General features: G+C 54.3%; 7 protein-coding genes across 7 annotated transcripts; 4 read left to right on the top strand and 3 right to left on the bottom strand.

Moving 5' to 3' along the window:
* Nucleotides 1-1,288: 1,288 nt before the first annotated feature.
* CMQ_1923 (protein phosphatase pp1 regulatory subunit) lies at nt 1,289-2,741 on the top strand (the record flags this gene model as incomplete). The annotated part of the gene is made up of 3 exons (XM_014314849.1): nt 1,289-1,622; nt 1,707-2,675; nt 2,728-2,741. 3 exons carry the CDS (start codon nt 1,289-1,291, stop codon nt 2,739-2,741), a joined length of 1,317 nt encoding a protein of 438 aa, XP_014170324.1.
* A 241-nt stretch (nt 2,742-2,982) lies between these two features.
* CMQ_1943 (d-xylose reductase) lies at nt 2,983-4,068 on the bottom strand (the record flags this gene model as incomplete). Its single annotated transcript, XM_014314869.1, has 3 exons — nt 2,983-3,018; nt 3,075-3,868; nt 3,930-4,068. The coding sequence occupies 3 exons, from the start codon at nt 4,066-4,068 to the stop codon at nt 2,983-2,985; spliced, it is 969 nt and encodes a 322-aa protein (XP_014170344.1).
* Nucleotides 4,069-4,242: 174 nt separating this feature from the next.
* Nucleotides 4,243-5,845, bottom strand: CMQ_2063 (uncharacterized protein; the record flags this gene model as incomplete). The annotated part of the gene is made up of 2 exons (XM_014314989.1): nt 4,243-4,654; nt 5,337-5,845. The coding sequence occupies 2 exons, from the start codon at nt 5,843-5,845 to the stop codon at nt 4,243-4,245; spliced, it is 921 nt and encodes a 306-aa protein (XP_014170464.1).
* A 1,551-nt stretch (nt 5,846-7,396) lies between these two features.
* Nucleotides 7,397-9,967, bottom strand: CMQ_2009 (peroxisomal ABC transporter; the record flags this gene model as incomplete). Its single annotated transcript, XM_014314935.1, has 3 exons — nt 7,397-7,680; nt 7,741-9,265; nt 9,326-9,967. 3 exons carry the CDS (start codon nt 9,965-9,967, stop codon nt 7,397-7,399), a joined length of 2,451 nt encoding a protein of 816 aa, XP_014170410.1.
* A 2,884-nt stretch (nt 9,968-12,851) lies between these two features.
* CMQ_1921 (general stress response phosphoprotein phosphatase psr1) lies at nt 12,852-14,692 on the top strand (the record flags this gene model as incomplete). The annotated part of the gene is made up of 3 exons (XM_014314847.1): nt 12,852-14,096; nt 14,163-14,312; nt 14,381-14,692. 3 exons carry the CDS (start codon nt 12,852-12,854, stop codon nt 14,690-14,692), a joined length of 1,707 nt encoding a protein of 568 aa, XP_014170322.1.
* Nucleotides 14,693-16,190: 1,498 nt separating this feature from the next.
* Nucleotides 16,191-17,161, top strand: CMQ_2021 (translocon protein; the record flags this gene model as incomplete). Its single annotated transcript, XM_014314947.1, has 4 exons — nt 16,191-16,212; nt 16,632-16,850; nt 16,952-17,047; nt 17,127-17,161. The coding sequence occupies 4 exons, from the start codon at nt 16,191-16,193 to the stop codon at nt 17,159-17,161; spliced, it is 372 nt and encodes a 123-aa protein (XP_014170422.1).
* A 2,425-nt stretch (nt 17,162-19,586) lies between these two features.
* CMQ_1913 (major facilitator superfamily transporter multidrug resistance) lies at nt 19,587-21,486 on the top strand (the record flags this gene model as incomplete). The annotated part of the gene is made up of 3 exons (XM_014314839.1): nt 19,587-20,009; nt 20,082-20,730; nt 20,795-21,486. 3 exons carry the CDS (start codon nt 19,587-19,589, stop codon nt 21,484-21,486), a joined length of 1,764 nt encoding a protein of 587 aa, XP_014170314.1.
* Nucleotides 21,487-24,214: the final 2,728 nt, after the last annotated feature.

Below are 24,214 nucleotides of genomic sequence, written 5' to 3'. Positions count from 1 at the left end.
ACGAGAAAGTTTCAGTGGATGCGACTGGCTTGGCCGCCAATTAGACAACACCCCTGACAGACAAAGCCTGTGAAGAATGGTTGTGGTTCCACTGTCATGCCTGATTGATTTTGTACTCGTAACCCTTTCAATGCGCAATGGGGCGCTTCAAGGCCTCTGGCACTTATGGCCTTTGGTGTCTTCTACCTCTTCCAAGTAGATTGCAGTGAACCATTGTTGTCAATTCAGGGGGGTTAACGAGATCGACAGGGTTAAGCGCCGTTGATAACGGCTGCCGCGTCAGCAGTCTCGTCATGCTTGTCGTAATCGGAACAGTCCACATTTGCCGTTGATTTACGTTGAAGCATCATCCGAAGTCTGAGGACTTCACTGGCGGTGGTCGTTGCTGGCTGTGCCGTGTTTGTCTTGGCTTCTTGATCACCGACTGCGATGCGTATAATAAACGAACGATTGCCCACAGGTGTTGCCCAGTTATCACGCGCAGGCTTTTTGACCGAATAGGTAAACTGACTATCAACAAGTGATGCCAATAGCTTGTGAGATACCAAGATACAATACTTCGTACGTACACGAGAAAAGAGTTGGATGAGTGAAGACAAGCGACAGGCGTAAAAGAGCCAAGAATAGAGATTGATGGACTGAGAGAGAGGCTGGGAAAGCCATGTACGAAGGAAGCAGCAGAGGCCTTTGTCATTGATGAGCCCAGATTCACTGCCGTCCCACGAGGACAGCAAAAGGTATACAATCTGACCTATATTGGGATGAGTGATTATTTAACAGGATGCAAGCAAGTCCCATGTGTGAAATTTGCGGGCACGCGACCTTGTATCTTACGACTTGCTATCACCAACTCAATGCTCGTCCTTGTCGAAGCCTTTTTTTTTTTTTTTTTGGCGAAGCGTTTCTAATACAGAAGTCAAGTAGAAGGCAAAGGAAAGGTGCCCCGCAAACACTGCAGCCCTCTGTAGTGGGGCTGCAGTGACTGCTGCGTTCCTTCCCCGCCTAATAAGGTCCTTTGCTGGTGCCAAGATAGCCCGCTGCTTTTCTTTGCTGCCTTGTTCTACATACTTTCTGGCGAGCCAACATTGTTAATATCAGTTTGCATTCTACCCCGAATACGTTCACAAGAAAACCGGCTTTGCGCAGACGCCAAAAACTCTGATCCGCCCGACACGCTGCGGCCCCTGATTCCTTTACCATCACCGACGTCTCTCGGCGAAGTTGGAGCTTCAGTACGGACTTGTTCGGATACAGCACGCATCGGCTTTTCGAGGACATCAGCCCTGTCATGACGAGCGATAAAGAGACGCACGGCGAGTCTGGGACGGCTCCGTCGCAGGACGAGTCGGTATCGACATCTTCGGCCTCGACACCTGTCCTGGTGTCGACTGCGGCCACACACATTGCCCTCGCCGACGGCACAGAGACGGTGCCGAATACAGAGCCAGAAGATGGACAGGGACCACTCGCTAGCCCCAGCCTGCGGAACAGCAAGGGCTGGGACGGCAAGCTGAGGCTACCCAAGAAGACGGCCGTGCTTGCCAATCCGGAGGCGCTGTCGGACCCCGAGTATTCAGACGAGGACAACGTTGTACCCGGTGAGACTATATCTGCAGATGAAGGTAATGTCGATTTTCCTGGCTTTTCCTCTTTAGCTCTCTCTCTCTCCGACCCTTTTACTGACCGGCTGCGTCTTCCCCTCCTAGACATCTTAGACGGCGAGGACCCCGAGACGGACGAGATCTTCTGCACGCACTCCCGGGTGCGTTCTATCGACGCCCTCCACCTCGAGCGCTTCACCTGCTGCCAGCGACTTTGTCTGCGTCAGAATAGCATCCAGCGGCTGGACTCACCCGACGCGACTCCGGGCCAGGGACTCGCCGCGCTCGCTGGATGCCTCAAGGAGCTCGACATGTACGACAACCTGATCGCACACATGCGCGGCGTCGAGACACTCCCAGGCTTGACCAGCCTCGACCTCAGCTTCAACAAGATCAAGCATATCAAGCACCTGGCCGGGCTGCGCGAGCTCACTGACCTCTTCCTGGTGGCCAACAAGATCGGCAAAATCGAGGGCCTCGAGACGCTGACGCGCATGCGCATGCTGGAGCTGGGCTCGAACCGCATCCGTGAGATCCGCGGTCTGGACGGCCTGGTCGCTCTCGAGGAGCTCTGGCTGGCCAAGAACAAGATCACGGACCTGTCCGGCCTGGACGGCTTGCCGCGCCTGCGCCTATTGAGCCTGCAGTCGAACCGCATCAGCGACCTGTCGCCGCTGCGTGTGGTGTCCACGCTCGAGGAGCTGTATCTGTCACACAACCTGCTCGAGTCTGTGGCATCGCTCTCGGTCGACGAGACGAAGACCTCGGAGACCGACGGCAAAGCCTCCGACGACAAAACCGCTGCCACGTCGATCCTGCCGAATCTGCGCACGCTCGATATTGGAAACAACAAGATCACCTCACTTCAGGGCATCGGCGGCCTGCACAAGCTCGAGGAGCTATGGGCCAGCTACAACCTCCTGAACGACTTTACGGACGTGGAACGCAACATGGCCGACAAGAGCTCCCTCGAGACGGTCTACTTCGAGGGCAACCCACTGCAGCTGCGGGCACCAGCACTGTACCGGAACAAAGTGCGTCTGGTGCTGCCGCAGGTAAAGCAGATCGATGCTAGTACGTTTATGCCTGTCTCGCTTTCTTCTTTATGCCGTGCTAACCGTTACAGCCTACGTTCGCTAGAGCAGATAGAACAAGAGGCTGCGCTCATGCCGTCACGATTAGGCGTTGGTTGGAAAGGGTTATTTATTGGGATTTGCAGATTCAAAGCCGGCCTGCTGTCACACGAAGGCTAGAGAGGCAGATAGAATCAGTAATAGGACCACATGCGAGATGTGCACGATCGTTGACAGTGAATGGCAAGCCAGCAGTGGCCGTGACTCTTGCTCTATCCAAACGCCCTCCGTCTGTTTCTACTACTCGTCTAGCTAAATATCCACAGCTGCTCGGTCGGGAAGTACTGCGCAACAATGTCAGCAAGGAGAAGAGGGGAAGCAAGGGAGGGCTTGCACGCACGTTGGCCGGCTGGTTGAAGCGGATGTTCTTGTCGAGGGCCGTGAGGCTGTCGATGTCCTCCTGGGGCAGGTCCCAGGCGACGACGTCCAAGTTCTCGGCAAGGCGCGAGGGCGTGGAGGTTTTGGGGATGACGGCCAGGCCGCGCTGGGTGGCCCAGCGGAGGAGGATCTGGCCGGTAGTCTTGCCGTTCTTGGCGGCGATGGCCTTGACGGTAGGCTCCTGGAAGAGCGGAGTCAAGGCGGTGGCGTGAGCCATCTTGAACTCGTCAAAAGAGGCAGGGCCGAAGGAGGAGTAGGCAGTGACGGCGATGCCCTCAGCCTTGGCGAGGCGCAACAGATTCGGCTGGACGAGGTAGGGGTGGTGCTCGATCTGCAGGGTGGCAGGCGGGATCTTGGCGACGCGCAGGAGATCATAGAGCAGCTGAGACTGGAAGTTGGACACGCCGATGCTGCGGCTGAGGCCCTTGGCCACGAGCGACTCCATGGCGGTCCAGGTCTCATGGATGCTGGCCTTGCTGGTGCGGATCTCGGTCCCAGCGTCGTCAAAGTGCCAGCCAGGCGGGTAGCGCACCGCCGGGTCGACGTACTCGAGGGCGACCGGGAAGTGGATGACGTAGAGGTCAAAGTAGTCGATGCCCCAGTCCTTGAGCTGGCGACGCACAATCGGCTCGACCCGGTCGCCGTCGTGGAACGTGTTCCACAGCTTGGACACGATGAAGAGGTCCTCGCGCTTGACGAGGCCCTCCTTGATGGCCCGGGCCACGCCCTGGCCGACCTCGACCTCGTTTCCATAGTCTGGCTGGTCAGCAGCTGGTGGCCGAGAGAGGGGTCGTGAAGGCAGCCGAGAAGGACTCACCACAGGCGCCGTCCAGCAACCGGTAGCCGGCCTTGATGGCATTGTAGACGGTGTCGGCAGCAACATCGGTGCCGACCTTCCAGAGGCCGAAGCCGACCTGGGGCATCGCGTGGCCGCTGCTGAGCTTGATGGAAGCCATTGTGGACGAAGAGGACAATCGAAAAGCGGGTGCAGATGGCAGACGAGAAAGGCAAAAAGTCGCCAGGAAGGAACGGGCCTGCCTGATTTATAGAGCAGCGGAAGAAGAGGGGCAGCGGGCAAAGCTCTTTCCCCGGCTTACACGGGAGACGCAGCCCATTAGCCGCTGCTGGAGCTACGCCGCTAGCTCAAGCTCCCGGGCTGTTGCGTCTGGTGACTTCAGCGCCGGACGAGACGCCGTTCTGGGTCCTTTCGTCCTGGCCATCCGCTTGGACCTTCCTCCGTACGTATCGCCTGTGGATGCCGTAACAGCAGCGCCGAACGGCCCCACTCGCTTCCATGCCAGAGCACACAGCCATAGAACCCCGTGACAGAGGCTGTCTTCATCCCCATCTTCTGCTCTGTCCTCTGTTCTTGTTCCAGACACAGGCGCGCCGGCGATATGCTCGGGATCAGAGCACAATGACATATCCACAGCATAGAACTCGGTCCACCGCTGAGATTTAGCCGCAATCAGGCTAAATCCGCTAGCCGCTTCATCCAGATCAACACGTCGGATAAATGTCGGAAGTGCATTTGCTAATAGCCTGGTTCACGAACGGGTATATAAGATAAAGGATAATTAGATGATGTCTATGTTGCTCATATGCGTTGGACATGCGAATGCCAACTAGTGTTTGCGACAGAAAGTGCCTAGATATTTCAACGTATCAAGTGGCATCTGGCAAAATATCGTGAGCGCTAATCGCGCCCCCAAACATGCCCTATGAAGGAAGGAGTTGACGTAACGCCGTATTTAGGCAATTATGCGAATGGGGTTCGTCTCCGGAGCATTTCAGAGCCACGAGCCTTCTTATATCACCGGCGCTTCTGTCTGGCCACAGCTTGATCATACATGCTGAATGATGACCTTTGTCTACCAGTAGCCGCGTCGATTTGTAACAGTGGTGATTTAGTTTCTCGCCGTCGAAGTTACCGTTTCCAGAGCAGTTCCCTGGAGACGAGCGGTTGTTTGGTTTCGTATTGACCCGGAGCGGCTACTGCCTAAAGGGACCGATACGCCGGTGGTATCGGCTATATGTGGCGCGGCGACTGGCCATACGACAACGTGATGGACATGTCGAAGCAAGCCTGCGTCTGAGCCGCCGTAGAGATGGACGTCATCAGGGAGAGGGAGTCGTCGATGATTCGTCGAGGACCGAGAAAGACGGCTCATCTGAACGTGTTAGTGCTGGCAGGACCGGAGCAGAGATAGGCTCTCAGACATACGATTTTTTGCGAAGGCCGATGCCCAGACCAACACCGAGCCCAACAGCAGCTGATGCCAGGAGAAGCAGGCCGGCGAACAGCCGTTTCCAGAAGCCGCCTTTGGAGTACCACCTCTTCGTGTCCGGCTCGCTTTCGGGCAGAGGCTGCGCCTCCAGCTTAGTCTCAGCCTCTGGGTTCCTCTCGGCATAGAGCTCTTCCAAGAGCCCGAATCGGCGGACATATGCCGGGTGCACGCCCGTGCCTCGATGGATGCGGCCTGGTCCGGCCGGGGGGTTGCTGCTGCCGTAGGTCCTGTTCTTGCCGGTGCCGGGGCCACCGATCTGGCCATGCTTGCGCGACGACGAGGGCGGCTTTGACTTCTCAGTCCCGTCCGAGCGGCGTTTCGATCGCGGCGAGAGGGCCGCTGTGGGCGACTTGGGCGTCTCGACATCGCCGTCCACGTCGTTCTCGAGCACGATGGGCAGCGGGTGGATGCTCCGGATGGACGACCGCTGGCTCTGTGACGCCATGACGCGAGAGAGAAGATGGCGAGTGACGAAAAGCAAGTGACAAGTGGTCCGGCCTGGAAAAAGGAAGCCAGGAAGACAGGATGCTGCGGCTGATCTAATTTGGCGCAGGAGAGAGGAAGAGGAGTGCAGCCAACGCAGGCAGCGCAGACAATGCAGGCAGCTACATACTATGTAGTATAGCCGGCAGGTGAGGACGGCCAGGGACGCCGCCAAGTGGGAAGCCGTGGAGAAGGATGGATCGGCCCTGGAGAGCCGACATGTGTCTCTTGACCAGGCCTGTCGGTGGACAAGCATCGACGCGATCGTCTCTTACGAGCACCGAAGCGGATGGCCATTAGGCCTCTTCGGGCAAGCTGTGCTCTGCGTGCAGGCTGAGTGAGGCTGAAAAGACAGATGAGGGTCCGAATGAGAAAAATCGAGCAGGGCGGCTAATGAGACTAATCCGAATATTGGGCCGTCCACTGCGGACACACGATGCATTAGGCCTGATCAGCACCACTCTTTCGCCCGCAGAGCCGTGGCGTAATCCTCTTTCGAGGAAGGAGCCATCTGGGGTGGTCTGAGGAAGGGGGACAGAGCACAAGCAGGACGAGCGAGGAAGGAGCTCCGGGCTGTCCGGATTGCTTCTTTTTTTCCCCCGTCCCTTGCCTTTCCTCTTTTCTTTTCGGTCGCTGCCCCCTCTTTCTCGCCGTCGCTCATGATGCATCCCGAGGCCGATGCCTCTGAGACAGGAGGAAAAGCAGGCTTAAAAGGCGCCGCTCCTGAGAGGGTTGACTCAGTCCGATGCGGAGGCGCAGGTACGAGCAGGATGCATGGGCTCATGCAGCGCGACAAACTATGCAGAGCACAGCCCAAAGTACGGAGTAAAAGTATACGATGTACGGAGTAAGATACGTCGTGTGCGGCCTGGCCGATTCAGCTGCTCCAGACAGCTCTCTCCAACGCTCAGGAACAGGACATCCCCTGCGACCGGTGGATCCACCCGATACGGTAACATCTTTCTTTGGAGTCGGTTCTAGCGCTGTGATTTGCTTCGTTTGCAAAGCCGATGAGCCGTTGTGACTCCTATGCCCTAATCGTGCTGTGCCGAAAGGGCCGGCAGCGCTGTTTAATGAGTGTCTCCCACTTGTCCTTAGCGCTCGGCCTGTCAGGGGTTCTCGTAACCCCACCCGGACGGCTGGCAAGGGGCTTTTTGCTGGCGCTGGCGGCCAGGCAACCAACCCGCTGGCGGCTGGGGCAAAACAGGCAAAGATCGGTCTTACTGCAATATTGGCTGCACTACGACTTATGGCGTCTTTCCTCCCGCCTCTTTTTCCTCTTGCTTTCTTTTCTCCTTCGCCACCAGGCCAGCGCATACATATGGTAGTCCACGTCTTTCGGCATGGATCATCAGGCGGTGTGACATTGGTCTGATTGTCTGATTGCACACGATCTTACATTGTACTCTGTATACTCCGTAGCCCCGTACTCCATACTCCATATATCGAACCGAAAGCCGCAGATACGCAAATAGCCGGGATGGCAAATCCGTGCATCGATGGCGTCACCGGCCTATTGTCCCTCTACCTCTTTTGCTGGCGGTGGCAGCGGTTCATCGCTACCCTCCACCCAGACTTGCGCCAGCTCCTTCTCGATCTCGGCTCGCCGTGCTCGCCACGCTTCCACCTGCGACAGCCGTTCGCGTAACTCCTGCAGCTCACGCTCGACGTTCTGCTTCTCGCGCTCAGTGCCGATGCGCTCAAACAGCCACTCGTCTCCGTTCTCGCCCATTCCCATGATCAGGTTGAACGTGTGGTACTTTTTGAGCGAAGCCCGGGTTGAGATCGTGATCAGGGCTGTAGAGCAGCTAGTCAGCATGGAAAGGAGAAAAGAACCGAGTCAAACGGCAAACTTACTGATCCCTCGCTCTTTGCACTTCTCGTAGAGCAGCCCCTCCACGTCACTCGACACCGCGCTCGTGCCCTCGTCGATAAAGGCATACTGCGGCTCGTGGTACAGCAGCCGGGCAATGGCCATACGCTGCTTCTCGCCGCCGCTCAGCACATCCTTCCACTCCTTCTTCGTGTCCCAGCCGCCCTCACGTGCCGGCAGGTAGCCCAGATGCGCGTCCTCCAGCACGCGCTTCAGGTCGTGCTCGTTCTTGTGCTTGTTGCGCATGTCCGCCTCGCCGTCCGGGTAGATCACCTGGTCGCGCAGCGTGCCGATGCTCAGATACGACCGCTGCGGCAAAAACATGATACCGTCCTCGCCCACCGCCTTTGGCCGACTCACCAACCCGCGGTACACCGGCCAGAGCCCAGCCACAATCCGCCCGATCGACGACTTGCCCGCGCCGTTGGGCCCCGAGATCAACAGGTGCTCGCCTCGCCGCACAATCAGCGATAGCGACTCCAGCAGCTCCTCGCCTTCGTGTGGCCACAGTCCCGGCGCTACAACCGGCACGTTCTCCAGCCGCACCCCGTCGAAGCCCTTCTGCATCGTGCCCTGCACGTCCGACAGCGAGTACAGCTCGCTCTGCCGCCCCGCTTGCGGGTAATATGCATTGGCATGCACCCGGTGCAGCGTCGAGATCAACGTGTACACCCGACTCGTGTGGCCCGCCAGCTCTGCCAGGTCCTTGATCGAGTACATCATCCGTCCGCCCGCGTCGGCGAGCGACAACATCAGCCGTCGGTTCGTGATAAAGTCTTTGGTGCGCGAGCGCTCCCGATCGCCTGTCGATGTCGCCGTCAGACCGTTACCGGCCAGCTCTGTCAGTCCGCCGAGGCCACCCCAGGCCGGGAGAAACACTGGCAGCGCCGAGAGCAGATAGCCGTACGCGCTCCAGCTGTACTTGACGATGAAGTCCTCCAACATGTTGTAGCGGATTTTGAGGAAGTAGATGCCCTCCATCCACGTCTTGAGCTCCTTGAACTCCCGGTTTAGCGCCTGTTTTTCCATGTCTGCACCGCCGTAAAATGCCACCTCCTCGGCGTTGGCGATCAGGCGGGCATGCAGGCTGCGGAACTCGCCCTCCTTACGGCCCTCAACCGCCTTGAGCTTGCCAAAGGGCGGTGATAACCGCCGCAGAATGCTGGCAGTCACAAAGTAGTTGCTCATGATGCCCGAGAGCGCCAGAGGGCCGAGTGCCCGGTAGAGCTGGTAATTGAAGACGCACAGGTCGATCAGCGGCTTGCCGAGCGACGAGTAGATACCGGCAGCAGCGGCGCAAAACAGGGTCAGGTCTTGCGTGATGTACTGATCTGCGCTCTGGCCGAGGCCACCGTCGAGGTTGGAGAGCTTGTAGTAGTTGAGATTGTCGTTTAGATACAGGTCGTGAATATACCGCGTGAGCCGCGTACGGAAAGCGATCGACACCTTGGACTCAAGAAACTTGATCATGGCGTTTGTGTACGATGCCACACCACCGAAGCCGCACCACTGGGCTACTATTAGCACCACGAAATAGAAACTAGGAGCAGCTGAAGCCAAAGTCTATACCTTTAGTAAGCCCCAGATAAACAGCTTGCCGTTGCCGACCACTAGGTCGCGGACAATCTCGCCGTCCAACCGGGCCACGACGAGCGATAGGTACGTCCGGAGCACGAGGAAACCGGCATGACTGACGAGCAGGCCGGACTCCTTGCTGGTCCAGCGCGGGACCATGATGCTCATAAGGCTGAGGAACTGGTGTAAAAATGCCAAGTTGAGACCTGGCTTGGTTTGGGTCCCCGGCACGTAGCCGTCGCTATTGCCGCTGTGGAGGCCGGAGACACGAGGCGGATTCAGAAACAGCCGACGGTGGGCCTCAAAAGTCAGAGGCTTGGTCGTCGGGATGACCACCTTGGACGTGCCGCCACGATAGGGCACGTAGATGGTGCGCGAGCCGTCCTTGTTGTGCAGCCACGAGTTGGTGCGGACCAGCTTCAGGCCCTGTTCCTGCTCCAGCCGGCTGCGATGCCACCAGCGACGTCCGCCCTCAGCTCCCAGCAAAATGGATACCAGCAGTGACACTGTCGCGAGCAGGCGGGTTGTTCGCGTCGTGCGGCGCAGTCGGCGGCTGACCATAGCGCCGTACTTGCTGATGAAGCCGGCGATGGCGGCCTCGGCGGCCGACTGGCGCAGTGTGGACTGAGCAGCCATGGTCGTTGTGCGATGGACTCTTGCTTTTTGTTATTTCTATTCCGTATGGCTCGCTGGTAGGAGACGTCAATATGCCGAAGGGCCGCCGTGTCCAGCCATAGGGAAGGCTTGCGGATCGATAAACCGGCGGCGTGGGCGTCGCGTGCGTTCTCGGAAGCCGATAAGGAGCGTCTATGAGCTGTATCTTGCAGTGTTGAGGCGCTGTTGTAGATGGCGATACAAACAGACCGACGGTCGACGAGTTGGAATGGACAGGAAAGAGCGCTGGGGAAGGCATGTGACGCAACTCCGAGGCAAACTGGGGAAGCTCTTGCCTTGCGCTTGCGTGTGGAATGCGGAGTTAGTGGGTCTCTCCAGCGAGACGTCATTTCACCACGTGACTAGTTGTTCGGGACGAGCGCCATTGTGGCGTTGCGAGCCACAAAAAGCAGATTGCGCAAGACGATACGCATGTTTTTTTGAGTTGTGTCAGCAGCGCTCTGCGATTGGCAAGCGTCTGGAAAAGCCGAAAGGTGATGGGGCTGCCTCTCGCATGCCGCGGCGCGTAGCGCCCGGGGAAAGGGCCAGCGGCTGTGACTGGTGCCAGTTCTTGCGTGGCCGTTGTCTGGCAGAGACAGGGACCGGAGACAGAGCTTCTTTTTACCTGTTTCCGCTCCCATCTCCTGGTTCCCCTCACCTCGTCCAACCCTTTCTGGTCCAGTGTGACTGCCGGCTATCACGTCTGCCTGGGCGGCAAGCTCTGCCCAATCAGAGCCCAACAGGCAGTTTGGGTGGTGTTACTATGTACTCATATTTAGACCATTCGTAATGGTTTTACGGAGTAGTGTTGGTGCAGTGTACTCGTACTCGTAGCCAGCATCTACGACGTGCTACAAAGTATGTAGCCTCTCGCACCAGAAGAGCTACCCGTCACGGGCCTTTGGGCCTCGATCGCCCCATCCCCCGTCTTGCTCTGCTTGGTTGCAGACAGAGGGCGGCAAACAGCTCATGCACCGGTGTGGCGCGCTAACTGGGACCCGTTGTTCTGCTCCAATTGACCGCTGTTTCTCGTGCCCATAGCATCTGCGCTGGCGGCTACTAGTTAGGCTCACACGGGGTATCTTGCCTGCTCGAACGCATTTACCAAGGTGCCCCTCCCCCCCAGCACCTCTCCGACTCGCAAAGGAACCGGAGAGCTTGCACTGTTGTGAAAAGCCGCCTTTCTACATCTAGGCTGGATGGGGAGGGGCTAGGACGAGAGGCCGGTGCATCGGTCAGAGATGAACGGACAGGGGTGTGGGAGATATCCCGTGAAGAGGAGTTAGCATCATCTTTGGCGTCGCAGCAATGTGGGCGCAATTGGTTGCTTCTTACGGCCTCTTGCCGTTGTGAAGGGCCCCCTTTCGTGCTGCGAGCACTGCCATTGGCCCGCCCGCCATCGGCCAACTGTCGGTGACCCGCTGGCGGAAATCTGCGCTAGTAGGGTACCGCATAGAACAGGGCCTGTCTCACGCCAATTTGCTGGGAAAACGCCCTAGCCCGTAAAGTTGCTCCCTAACAGCTCTGTGGGGAGTAGCACTGGAGCGGCCGCTCAGAGCCTGTAGTGCCAGTTGCTGGCCGCCTACGGAGCACTGACTTACGACGTGAGATACTCCGTACATACGGAGTACTATGTATGTACTTTGTACCCATGCTTTTGCTGGCTAATCTCTCTGCGGAATGATCCTGCCACCGCCCGTCCACTCGCTCCCCCCTTTCACTAGTACTTCGTACTATGTGCTGAAAAGTAATACAGAAAATGGAGGACCATCATCACAACCATCAATCTCGCTTCAGCCTCTGAGATACGCCTGTCTTTCTCCTCCGCTTCTACTCTTTCTCCCCCATCTTGCCCTGTCCTCTGGTCTCGCCGTGCGGCTCGCTGGATCAGGCCGTGCTGCTGTCACGCCTCTGCTGCATCGCTGTCCATGCCCTGAGGCTGAACAGCGTCCCCTACTCGACGTCGTATTTCTGCCGCTATTCATTTCTGGCTACCCTGGAACACGCTCGAGAAAAAGAGGTCCTCCACCCCAGTCAACCTTGCTATCGCATCCACGTCGTCACGCTCAAATTTCCCTCAATTTCATTCGACTCCATTATTTTTCACTTATTACTTTTTTTCGTCTCTCTCTCTCTCTTCACCCTCCCCCTTTGCCAGCATCCCCGAGCATCAGATTTGCCTGCAACTGCACTCCAGCACAAACCGGTGGCATCCGTCCGGTCTGGCCTTGTTTCGGCCCGCCAAAACCGCCGCATTAGGGGCAAACACAAAGGGAACAGGCCCAAGGCAAAAGACCAAAAAGGCCTATCCTAGGTCTTAGCCAGCTTGAGCGGGTGAGTGAACGCGCGCGTCTGTTGATCCCCATTGTCCCCTTGCATCTCCTTTCTTCTTCATCACCTTTCTTCATCCTGCCTCTACGGAGTATTGGACTCCGCTTCGCGTCTTCTTCCCACGCCCCGTACCGTTTCGCTTCCGCCTGCTCACTCATTTCATTCTCGCTTGTCAGCACGTTTTGTTTTCCCTTAGTCATCCACAAGGAGAGACACTGTCGCATGCGATCATTCTTTCGCCCCCCCCCCCTTTTGCACACCCAACTTCCAGCCTGAACAAAACTGCCGGCCCGACGCTTTCTCTTCAGCGAACAAGGTTCAACGAGCGAGGCTGCCGTCCATCTCCCCCGTTTCCACGCCGTGCATGTCTCCCGATTACGACCACTCTCACTCGCCCCTTTTCTCCTGGCTGCGTTCGTAGGCTCCAAGCCGAGAACAAAAACAACCGAGCCCCATTTGCTGACGCCCAAGCCACCCATCAGAGCACCCTTCCGAACAGTCCGCACTGTCAGGCTTGTTGGGCTCGTCAGAAGACATGTCTCCAGTCGTTGAGTCGCAGCCGGCGCAGCAAAACCTGGCCGAAAGCTCAAAAGACAACGAAGTCGTCTCCTCGGAAGAAGGCAGCGCCAGTGCCAACACTCCACAGAAAAAGGGCCGCTCCCTTCTCCACGTCCCTTCGCGTTCGTCCTCACAGAAGATCCAGGCATCGCCAACGTCGACCGGTCTGAGTGGTGCCACTGCCAGTGAATCGCGCGAAAGCATTGACGGCAAGTCTCGTGAATCCAAGAGCAGCTTCGTCGGTCGGCAGCCACCCAACGGCAGCGCGTCGAGCAGGCATTCAGGCAACGGCAACGGCACCGACCCGACCAACACTCCCATCGACTCGCAGCCCAGCTCTCCCGCCGTGGCACCCTCTCCGAAGCGGAAGAAGGGCGGCGGCTTCTTGGCCATTTTCGGCTGCTGCTCCGCGCCCGACGATGCGAACGCCCTCGACGGCGACGACCCTCCTCTCCCTGCCAGCAAGCTGAAGGACATCCCCCCACGCCCGGCCGTCGCCGCCCGGAGGACGGCCGTTCCCATTGAACACCCCCCGACCAGTGCCGTTCCCGAGCTATCTGAAAAGGACGAACCTGCCGAGGAAACCCGTCAGCTAGAGGAGAAGTACCAGCCCCAGCCACAACCTCACTATCCGTCACAGCCGCAACCACAGCAATCACAACCCCTAGCGAGCACATCAGCCGCTATCGCATCATCAGCCGGGCCGCAGCGAGAATCGGAAACTGCCTCGCTTGAAAACAACACCCCGACGACTGCCTCGACTGTCGTTGCAGGCACACTGAACCGCGATTCGGACTCGAAGCGAGCATCCCTTACCGGTTCGGGCAGCGTGGCACCAACCGTCACAGTTGAACCGCTACTCCATCCCGAGGTCAAGGAATCACCTGTTGTTGACGAGGCGGTCGAGGAGGTCGTGCCGCGTTCCTCCGAAGACGACAATGCTGAGATGTCTGAAGTAGATGATGTCGCTCCATCTACACAGCATGTGGATGAAGACGTGATCACTCAGGTTCCCGAGGTGCTTCCTAGCGTGCCACCCCCACCGCCAGGCCCGGCACCTGTCGCGTCAGTACAGGCTGGCAACACCGATCTGTCAACCATGGAGCCGGCTATCGAGTACACGCAGCCAACGGCCCTGTTACCCCCTATTGAGCCGCATCTGAAGGGCAGGAAGTGCTTAGTGCTAGATCTGGATGAGACCCTGGTGCACAGTTCTTTTAAGGTACGCACGCTTCTCCAACCGATGCGATGTGCATACTTCCAAAAACATACTCTTAACATCGCACAGATACTCCACCAGGCCGACTTCACCATCCCGGTCGAGATCGAAGGCAGCTACCACAACATCTACGTGATCAAGCGGCCAGGTGTCGACCAGTTCATGAAGAGAGTTGGTGAACTGTACGAAGTCGTCGTCTTCACGGCATCGGTATCAAAAGTATGTAACTCTGCATCCCGGCCATCTCTTTGTTGGAATACGTCCGCTGACAATCTTCTTCACAACAGTACGGCAACCCACTGCTGGACCAGCTGGACATTCACAAGGTTGTCCACCACAGACTCTTCCGGGAGAGCTGCTTCAACCACCAGGGCAACTATGTTAAGGATCTGTCCATGGTTGGCCGGGACTTGAAGGATACGATTATCATCGATAACTCGCCTACTTCCTACATATTCCACCCACAGCACGCCGTGCCCATTAGCAGCTGGTTCTCCGATGCACACGACAACGAACTGCTTGACCTGATTCCTGTTCTGGAAGACCTCGCTGGTCCTACTGTTCAGGATGTCAGCCTGGTCCTAGATGTTACTCTTTAATGGCGGTAAACACGGAGACAACCCCGCCACCACTTGGACTTTCGAACATAATGTCCAGTGCTTTTCTTTTGTCAGCGTACGATACTTACGGAAATACACACCCTCACACATGCAAGAAGCGCAACAATCATCTACAACATCCAGACCCACCTACACATAAGACATACCGGGCATTTTTGTCTTTATGCAACAGCGGATTTGTCGGTTTCGAAGAAGAGAACGCGTTCTTTGCACTCTTTTCTGCCATCATATTATAGCGGAAGGCGTTTTTGTTTGGGGCATTATTTATGCTGCATTTTGCCGGCATGGACGCAGATGCTTCGTTTTCAAACCCTTTTAATCTCTCACCCTCAATAAATAGCGCAGCCACACCAGCGCAGCTTCTTTTGCTTTCCAGCTTGCCTCACATGGCCTGCGTCATATGATCTGCTAGCATGGTGCTTGGTCTTCAAGCTCGCCCCTTTTCACGCCGAACAAATTTGCGACCAGCGAGACGGCCTGGTCTTATCAGCAAGCATATCGCATATCCCTATTGTATTTTTGGAGTCCAAAATGCATCAAGGTCCTGTTGTGGACATATGGTTTTGTGCCGTGCATATCCGTGGTCACATTTTTGCGAGAGTGACTTTTTGGAGGCCATGGCATCGTGGCATACTCGCTGTCTTGCCGGGTTGTCTTGCTTTGTATGGTGGGCGTGAAGTTCACGTTGCTCGGGGGCTGGGGGAGAAGCTATCTATGCGGTGATTTTTTTTTTAATGCGGTTCTTTTGGTGAGGGTCGACACGGAGATGTCGACGTATACTTCTTATGGAGAGCTTTTTGATGAGTTTGTGGAGAGTTTGTGGAGAGTCTTATTGGGACAGAAGAGATGAAAAAAAAATCACGGGGAAGATAAATGGATACCCTATGCACACGGGGGAAGATATCAGATCTCAGATCTCATTTCTTTGTTACCTGTGCAGTTCAGCATGATTCTGTATCAGGCTTGGAAGAAGAGGAACAGGCCGTTGTTTGTATTTTATTTTTATGTTTTTGTTGTCATTGTTTCGTCTGTATTTTGCATTTACATCGTCTCGTCTCTCTTACTTCATTTTGACCACACCAGATATATGTGCCTCCATTGATCCCCCTCTGTACCCTTTAACCCCTCTTCGTTTCGTTCACCTTCGCTTCCTGGAACCTTTCTACAGATTCTTTGTTTTGTCTAGCTCGACACAGTGTCAGAGAGGGCTATGATTCAAGCGACAAAGTGATAGCAGCGGTGCACCACACAAAGTTTTGTCTTGTCTCTGCAGGTTGACTTTCTTGGAGATGCCAAGCTGTGTGTTTTAATCTTTATTTTGCTTTTCTTATTCATATGAGTTCTGGTAATTCTTGATAGGAGGCCTTTCGTGTGTTGACACAAACGATTGCAATATACGGATGATATGAAAACCTGAGAATCTCGCGAAAAAGACCAAAGGAAAAAAACGAAACAAACTAGAGCGTATGAGTAAAGCATGCGTGAGGCTCTTGACTTTAGTAAGTGACATCTTGAAGCTTAAATTCCAAACTAGCAGGGGTTCGCGTCCCTTGTCCGGGCTCTCGGGCCCGGAACAATAATTATGCACCAGAGTCATTGCATAGTAAAAGAATTGTGGGGCGCCGTACTGAGTGAATCAGGAGCTGGTGTCGTGGCCTCAATTTGCACGCGAGTCGACTCCTTTTTGGCCAATTCATTATACGACCGACTCTCTTTCTGCACTTCACTCCGAACTAACAACAACACATTCACGCCCGACCGTCTCTTCCCATCCGGCTCGTTTCTTTCGTTCTTCCGTCTATTCGCTCACTTGGCGTCCGTTTTGTGCTTGCCTTCTTGCCCAATTGCCGTCCCGTTTCATCATGGTAGGAAGATCTTTCCCCGATCGTCGCATTACTTTCGGCCTGTCGCTAACCAGCCCAGTCTTCACCACGCGCTTCTTCCCCGACGCCTGTCGGCGCCTCTACTGGTGCCGCCGCCAACCGTGGCGCCTCGCCCTCGCCGCCGCCCCCACCAGGAGGTGCCCGCACGCAGATCCGCCGTCGCGCAGCTGCCGATCAGAAGGAGAAGGCTGCCAATGCGCGGCCGAGCAGCACCCGGGCTGCGGGTGCGGGTGGTAGCAGCAGCACGATGTTGAGTACGTGCGGCCGATGGTAGCGCCTTTTGGAAGATCTTCGAGAGCGCGCCTGGCATGGCGTTGCAGAAGCCGTCGTTCACAAAGTGCTGACTGTAATCTAGGACTGTACACCGATGAGTCGCCTGGCTTGAAGGTGGACCCCGTGGTGGTACTCGTCTTGTCGCTGGTGTTTATCTTCAGCGTCGTTGCTCTGCACAGTATGCTTCCACCCTTTCCCAGTCTGCATTCGTGTGCTTTCATCCTGGTCGGTGCCTTATTAACCTTCCTACTTTATAGTCATCGCCAAGATCACTCGGCGATTCTCGAGCTAAACAGACGAAGAACGATCTGGAGGGTGGCGAAGGGATGTTTTGGCAGACCGAATAGAATAACGGCAACTGCCAAGAATAGACGCAGTGGCTTGGCCTGCTTCAATGCATGAAGCGCATAGCCTGGCTAGCCATCGCCGTCTGGTGTCGGGGATGGTGAGGGGGAGGCCCAAAGGGCCAGCTGTCAGGTTGGGCCGCTGGGACTTGGGCTTTATGTGTATACTGATAATTGGGGTTTTTTCATTTTCTCCTCGTGCTTGTTTCTTAGGACAAAAAAACTACAATGTTATATTATGCCAGGCAGGCTTCTGGGACAAGCAATACCAGGTGCATTTTTTGGGAATGTTTCGAGGATAGAGAGGGCGGTAACCGAACAAAAGCAGGACAATTCGAATAACCTCGGCCATGTCCGAGCACTAGACGAGCCATTTTCACTTGCAGCTTGCTTGGTACCATCGGAACTGCAGAAGCGCTTATGCCGTGTTTGTCGTGGATCTACGAGTGGTCAATATAGAATGGTCACCGAGAAGGTGGTCGGACGTTAGTTTCGCACAAGTGCGTGGTACCTCATAAGATTGTGAGGCTTAGGCTTTACACTATAAAGATGCCATAATCAGAAGAGAACCGCCGTAGCGAAGTCTCCCAGGCGCAACGCTCGTTGTATTTCGCATCTGGACCGTACCTTGATGTCATGGGCCTTGTCGTGAACATGCACAGGGCGAGAAAGTTGGTACCAGAGGTATACTGTTGTAGGTGCCTTGTAGAAATATGCATGTCTCTTATCCTGGCAACACGTGGATAGAGGATGGTTTCACAGCTGAAACGTAGGGCTGGCGAGCAAGCGAGGCTGCTAGCGGTCTCTGGGACTTAAAGCAAGTATCCGCAGCCAGTCACGTCAAGATGATAGACAACGAGAGCCCCAAAGGCCCAAGACTTGGCCTCGAAGGAATGACTTCCTGGTACGGTGTAATACCAGCGATTTGTCTTGCACTGACAGATAAGACGGAAAGGCAAGTCACCTTTCTACCACTAGAGCATTTTCTGAACACTCTCTAGTGGGACACGATATTTTATCTAGTGTATTTTGCCTGGTGTCAGCATGCTTGCGTCACGATCATAGCCATTCACTGGATTTGTACACTTTTTGATAGATTGTCGATATGGGTGTTGGCGTTTGCAATATTGCTAACGAAGAAGAAGACGCTGTGCACCAAAAAAAAAAAGGGTGTATACCGTCCCACCTATATGGCTAGACAATTGGTCAGGGAGCTTGTGTGATGGTGTGTGTGGCCCTTGGCTATGGTTTGCCAGCAGCATCGTGTTCAGCGGCATCACATTGTGGCTCAATTTGATGATCTGATATTCGGTCGTAGCAGAAGTCGACTTGCGAGAAAATTTTACTGCGTCTTATGGAGAAAATAAAACAATCGTCTAGCCAGTCATCATAAGGCCCCGTCATCGGCCACAAGACGACAACTCTGGCTTACATTGACATCAGCTTCGTAAAAAGTGAAGCTTGATGTCAGAGGACATGATAAGATAAGATGTGTGGAAAACTGGGGCCGGCGGAGGTAGGAACGGAAACGGAGTAGCAGGCATAGGAACGGATAGATTTTGGGCCGACTCCTCTGTATTCAAATATTCGTTCCCAAACAGGCACAGCGAAAAAGCATATCTTACTTCGCACCTTCTCTGCGCGTAAGCAGAGGCCAACTCATTCACTGCTTATTAAGATAAGCCGCCGGAAATTCAGCCAAATCAGCGCATTGCATAGCTATAGCGCGATCTGTGATCTTCACCGGACTGCAAACGGTAGGCTGTCTGCTATTCGACGGCCCCACAAACTCATGATAAAGTTTGTCCAAAGGAGAGTACTGGGGACCTGGGGGGACAAGTGCGAGGAAATTACATGGCCGCTACTCGGGTAAACCTTTTGACACCGTTCTGGGCCGAGAACGAGAGAGATGTCCTACTCGTACTTTCGGCGCAAGGATCCACCGCAGATTCCGGGATGTTGTTGTTTGGGCCTTTGGACATGACACATCATGTGCGTGTTCAGATGCTGTCTCGCTCGAAGCTTTGTATGATTGCGTAGTTTAAAAAGGTGTCTGTCCTCTTGTCACGGCTTGTGTTGCTGGGATTTGTCACCAGTCTTGAACAAGTGCTTCAAGCGCCTTCTACTTTGCAATAGCTTTTACTCACTTCAAAGTCTGTGTTCCTCCTCTGCTTCCAAACTATAGAGTTCTGTGGCTATTTCTGTTGCTCTTCAAAGAAGTGCCCGCTTTGATTGTTGCTCCGCGTCGAGATTCTGGCTGAGCCTCTTTCCATACCTCATTGACATCGTCAAGAAAATTTCAACAACTGCCTGCTTCTCTTTCAGCAACACATACACGTCTATTACAACAAGAGTAATTGGCTCTCTGCCAAAATGGCCACAGGTCGCTACAAGCTCGATCCGCTGGCCGACTCGGACACGGGCACGTCAATGCAAGAAGAGCTGCGCCCCGAAGGTGTTCCCATGGAGTCGGGGCTTGGCCATACGGCAGCCACATCTAGCAGTGATGGCACCGTTCTGGAATCGGACATGGCTGGCGGCAAGATCGAGAGAGTCGACAACAAGGCCGTTTTCAGGCCGACGCGCAGCTTCTTCCTCGCCTTCTCCGCTCTGATGGTGGTAACCATTGCTATCGCTCTGGATGCCACCAGCATGTCTGTCTCGCTGTCGAGCATCAGTGCCGCACTTGGCGGCAGTGCTCTGGAGGCTTTCTGGTCAGGCACCAGCTTTCTTCTGGCCAGCACGGTGCTGCAGCCCACAGCTGCGTCTCTGAGCAACATATTTGGGCGCAAATACGTGCGTCTTTTCCTCCCCCTGTCCGCTTCCCTTCTCTGCTTCTCTGTCTTGTCGTCCGGTCTGACAAGTTAGCTCATATATGTCAATGGCATCTTCTTTTTTGTCGGCTCTCTCGTGGCCGCCTTGGCCAACAACTTCACCGTCTTGATCGTCGGTCGGACCATCCAAGGCATCGGTGGCGGTAGCCTCATCGCCCTGACCGAAGTTGTCGTGACCGACCTCGTGTCGCTCGCCTTCCGGCCGACCTGGTTCTCTGTTCTTAGTGCCATGTGGAGTCTGGGAACTGTTAGCGGTCCGCTTGTCGGCGCCGCCTTTACCCAGAACGTCAGCTGGCGCTGGATCTTCTACATCAACCTGCCCATGATCGGTGTCGGCATGGCTTTTATCGTGCTCTTCTTGCATCAGGCCAAGATTCCCGGCGGCATCATTGCCAAGACGTTGCGCTTCGACTGGGTCGGCTCCGTCCTGTTCACCGCCAGCTCTACCTCTTTTCTCTACGGTCTATCGACAGGCGGCGTATCAAATCCTTGGAGCTCCTACCGCGTCTTGCTGCCGCTCATTCTGGGGTTCCTTGGCACTGTTGCCTTTGGCTTCTACGAGTTCCGTGTTGCCCGCGAACCCATCATCAACCGGCGTATCTTTAGCAACCTTGACATAATCCTCACGTACATCATGACTGTACTGCATGGCGCCATCCTCTGGTCGGTGTTGTACTTCTTGCGTAAGGCTTCTCTTTCCTTTTTTGGCGGCCCCTGTTAGACTTGTGCTTTTGCTGACGCTACCAGCTCTCTACTACGAGGCTGTCAAGGGATATTCAACCGTCATCACAGGCGTGGCCGTGCTCCCAATAACATTGACGGTAGCACCGGCAGCTTCGGCTGTGGGAGTCATCACGGGAATCACCGGTCGTTACCGGTGGTCTATCTGGATCGGCTGGGCCCTGACCACCATGGGCTCCGGTCTGCTTCTCTTGCTGAAACCAGACACCTCGGTGGCGGCCTGGATCTGGCTCAACGTTCCCTTGGGCGTAGGCACCGGCATGCTGTTCCCAGCCATGGGCCTGTCGATCCAAGCGGCCTGTGAGCCTGTCTTGAACGGTCAGGCTTCTGCTTTCTTCTCCTTCCTGCGCACCTTTGGCCAGTCCATCGGTGTGGCCGTCAGCGGTGTCATCTTTCAGAACTCGTTTAAAAGGAAGCTCGCAGCTCTGCCTGCATTTGCAAGCCTGGCCAACCAATACTCACACGATGCCACATCTGTCGTCGCCATAATCCGGCATATGCCCGCTAGTGTCGAGAAAACTCAGTTGGTCAAGGCTTACAATGAAGGTCTGCATGTCATCTACGTTTCCATGATAGCCTTTTCCGCCTTCTGCTTGATTCTTAGTGTTTTCCTCCGTGGTTACAGCCTAAATCAGGAACATGTCACCAGCCAGGCACTGATAAACAACGGCGAGGAGGTGAAAACTGAGAAAGAATAGACCCAGCCATGAGGTAAGCGGTAGAGGCTCTCACGGTAGAGGCTCTCACGCGTATAAAAGACCAATGCGTCGGGTTAATGCTTTTCTTTGTTTCCATGCACTACCAAGTGCTTACAATCCGATTTCATAATTTCTTCACAAATCGAGATTTGGCGGCGGGGGGGTTCTGGTTTATCTTTGTTACACACCAAGCGAATTTTCTGTATTTGATTTTCAAGTTTTAATCCATAGGAGCAACCGTTCTCCCCTCTTTTTGTGTAAATATAAAATTACTACGCTTTGACGACGCTGCTTTTCGCTCTCAACTTTTAAAACACAATGACAACCGGCGTGATTAGTAACAAATAGAACCATTATTTTTACTGATTGCTAGCAAGAGCCTGATTTCTGCGCCTGTCTATAGGTACATTTTGTCAATGAAGCCTCAGCAACTGTTTCCGCAAACAAATTGTGACAATTTAGTACAAACAGACGTTTCAGATAATAAGTAGCAGAGTTTGGCTTCATTCATAACATACTGTAGCTAATTTCGGATAGGACGGCTCGCCAAACAAAGGGTTCGGCGAATGAAGGCTTTCGGACGGAGTTGATTGTAATATTGGTCTTCGTATCCGTCGTGGCACGGTAAGAGAGCAGCAAGCCAAGTCAGTATCACGATATTATTTTCAATATCGCAGTAGCATCGAGAAATATGTTTTTGTTCATGAGATATGAACCCCTCGCCGAAGTTCCCGATCTCCTTCGTATATCGTACACGAACGTTTACACAGCATGTAACTTGACTAATTCTATTCGAAGAAAGTAAGCAGATCCTGAGGGTGATTTGTTGAATGTCGTGTTAATACGCGTTGTATACTAGGCAGAATCCCAGCCTCTGCCATGAGCTTCCAAGGGCTAGTGGCTGAGTCATGATGCAGCGTTGCACAGCAGGATGTCGAGACAGCCGTTCTAAACTTGAGCCACGGTATGTTTGACGGTGGCAGAGACACCATATCCAGCTTCTATGATGTCATAGAGCCGTTGTCAATCGTGCTATTATTTTTATCCACCTCGATAACGAGCGTTTCCGCTGCCTTAGATTGCGACCAGTATAGTATATATGTGTTGGGTCGTGCTTGGCCAAGGCCAGAACAGACTCACGACCGAGACCGGAATTGCCTAGGAAGTGGGAAGATACAAGATTTAAGTTTGGCGCAGTTTGCAAAGCTCGACATAAGATATATTTAGTCACAAGGACGACTTTCCCTTTCAGTGAGGAAATCTCTTTGTCTGGGTTTATTTATTTGTAATCTGTAAGTATATTAATATTGGCAAGATATTGTAGCTGAAATATCCGGACCTGCATCCTTGGATGAGACTGAATCAGAAGACGAGCATATTTCGACGACGTCGCCATCTTATATATATCTCTCTTAAGCTAAACAGGTGGGGGAAGCTACTCCGTACAATAATATGCCATTGGCTCACTCAAATAGGCTGTTAACGAGACTATAAGAGCTAATCCAAATGCATTCTTAGCGTGTGAACAAGCTTCCTTGAGGAAGGCACCGGTCCCCTCGTTCCTCTGTTTCCTTGTAAAATATCTGGGCCCGACTTCTGGGCCAAAAACCCACCGTTTTCAGTCTTTCTCCTTTCCCTCAAACTACAGCCGATGCTTTGTGATATCGCAGTAGATTGGAGTGCCTAGAGTATAGCTATAAGTAGGACACCGCAGAGTTCAGCATTTCGGAGGTAAATCCAAACTTTTGACCAACTAAAATGACTCCGAGCTCGGCTGATTAGCATAGCTTCGAAATATGAATCGAGTCCAGGCTGACAAGATTTTGAGAGATATAAGGTCACATGCACAGACATGAAGATTGGATGTTCTGGTGGAAGCCACAGAGAGGAGATCTCTGGTATGGACGGCTGGAAGGTCACCAACGGCTTCACTCGCAAATAGAATTTTCTGCTGAAAATTGTGACGAGCTCTGGAGGCGACGAAAGGGCACCGGGCGTTACGGGGAAAAGAGCTGCCGGTGGTCGATAATGTGGAAGGCTTAACTCTCTTGAGGAATTTTGAACACTGCGGCTAGTTTCCATATGCGCATGCCCCGGATTACTCATGCAGTATTATCGGACTCGGTTTTGCTGGCCTCCAAGGCGAAGAGTAGACATACGGGACAGGGAGGTCTGTAGACGTGAACTGTTACGTTCTAATAGTGACACGTCTTCGCCACGATGATCATGAGACGGAGATCGGCCAATTCTGATTGATTAGCGCGAGACAGCAGTGGAGCGGAGGACATATTTTTCTTGCTTCTGGGCTTAGTACTGAGCTTGATTGGACTACTTCTACAAGCACATCTTGGAGACGTTGGCAACTGCCTTCCGACAGTCGTGTTCCGGTCTCTTCTTCTTGTTCTCGCCAATGTGGTGATACCTTCATTGCCTCGTATAAAGCTTACACGACAGAGACAACGTGGCAAACAAGTGGGTCTGGATCGGTAAAACGGCGAAAACAGGCACGCGAAACGAGCTGTTGTGCTGCGGTGGTATGTCAGGACGACTAGATTGAGCTTGATTAGGATATGTTCACATCAGCTGAGAAAACACAATAAGCATGCAGCCATGGCGCACGAATTCTATAGTTTGTGGTGAAATGAGATACTTCATATTGTAGACGTTGACCTTCTCTGCATACAGACGCAAGAAAGCTATACCAGTTACACTGAGCTCTCCCACAGAA

The sequence above is a fragment of the Grosmannia clavigera genome (genome assembly GCF_000143105.1).
Source record: "Grosmannia clavigera kw1407 unplaced genomic scaffold GCSC_168, whole genome shotgun sequence".
Classification (NCBI taxonomy): Eukaryota; Fungi; Ascomycota; class Sordariomycetes; order Ophiostomatales; family Ophiostomataceae; genus Leptographium; species Leptographium clavigerum.
Note: the sequence above shows the minus strand (reverse complement) of the source record. Positions and strands in the feature narration are given on the sequence as shown.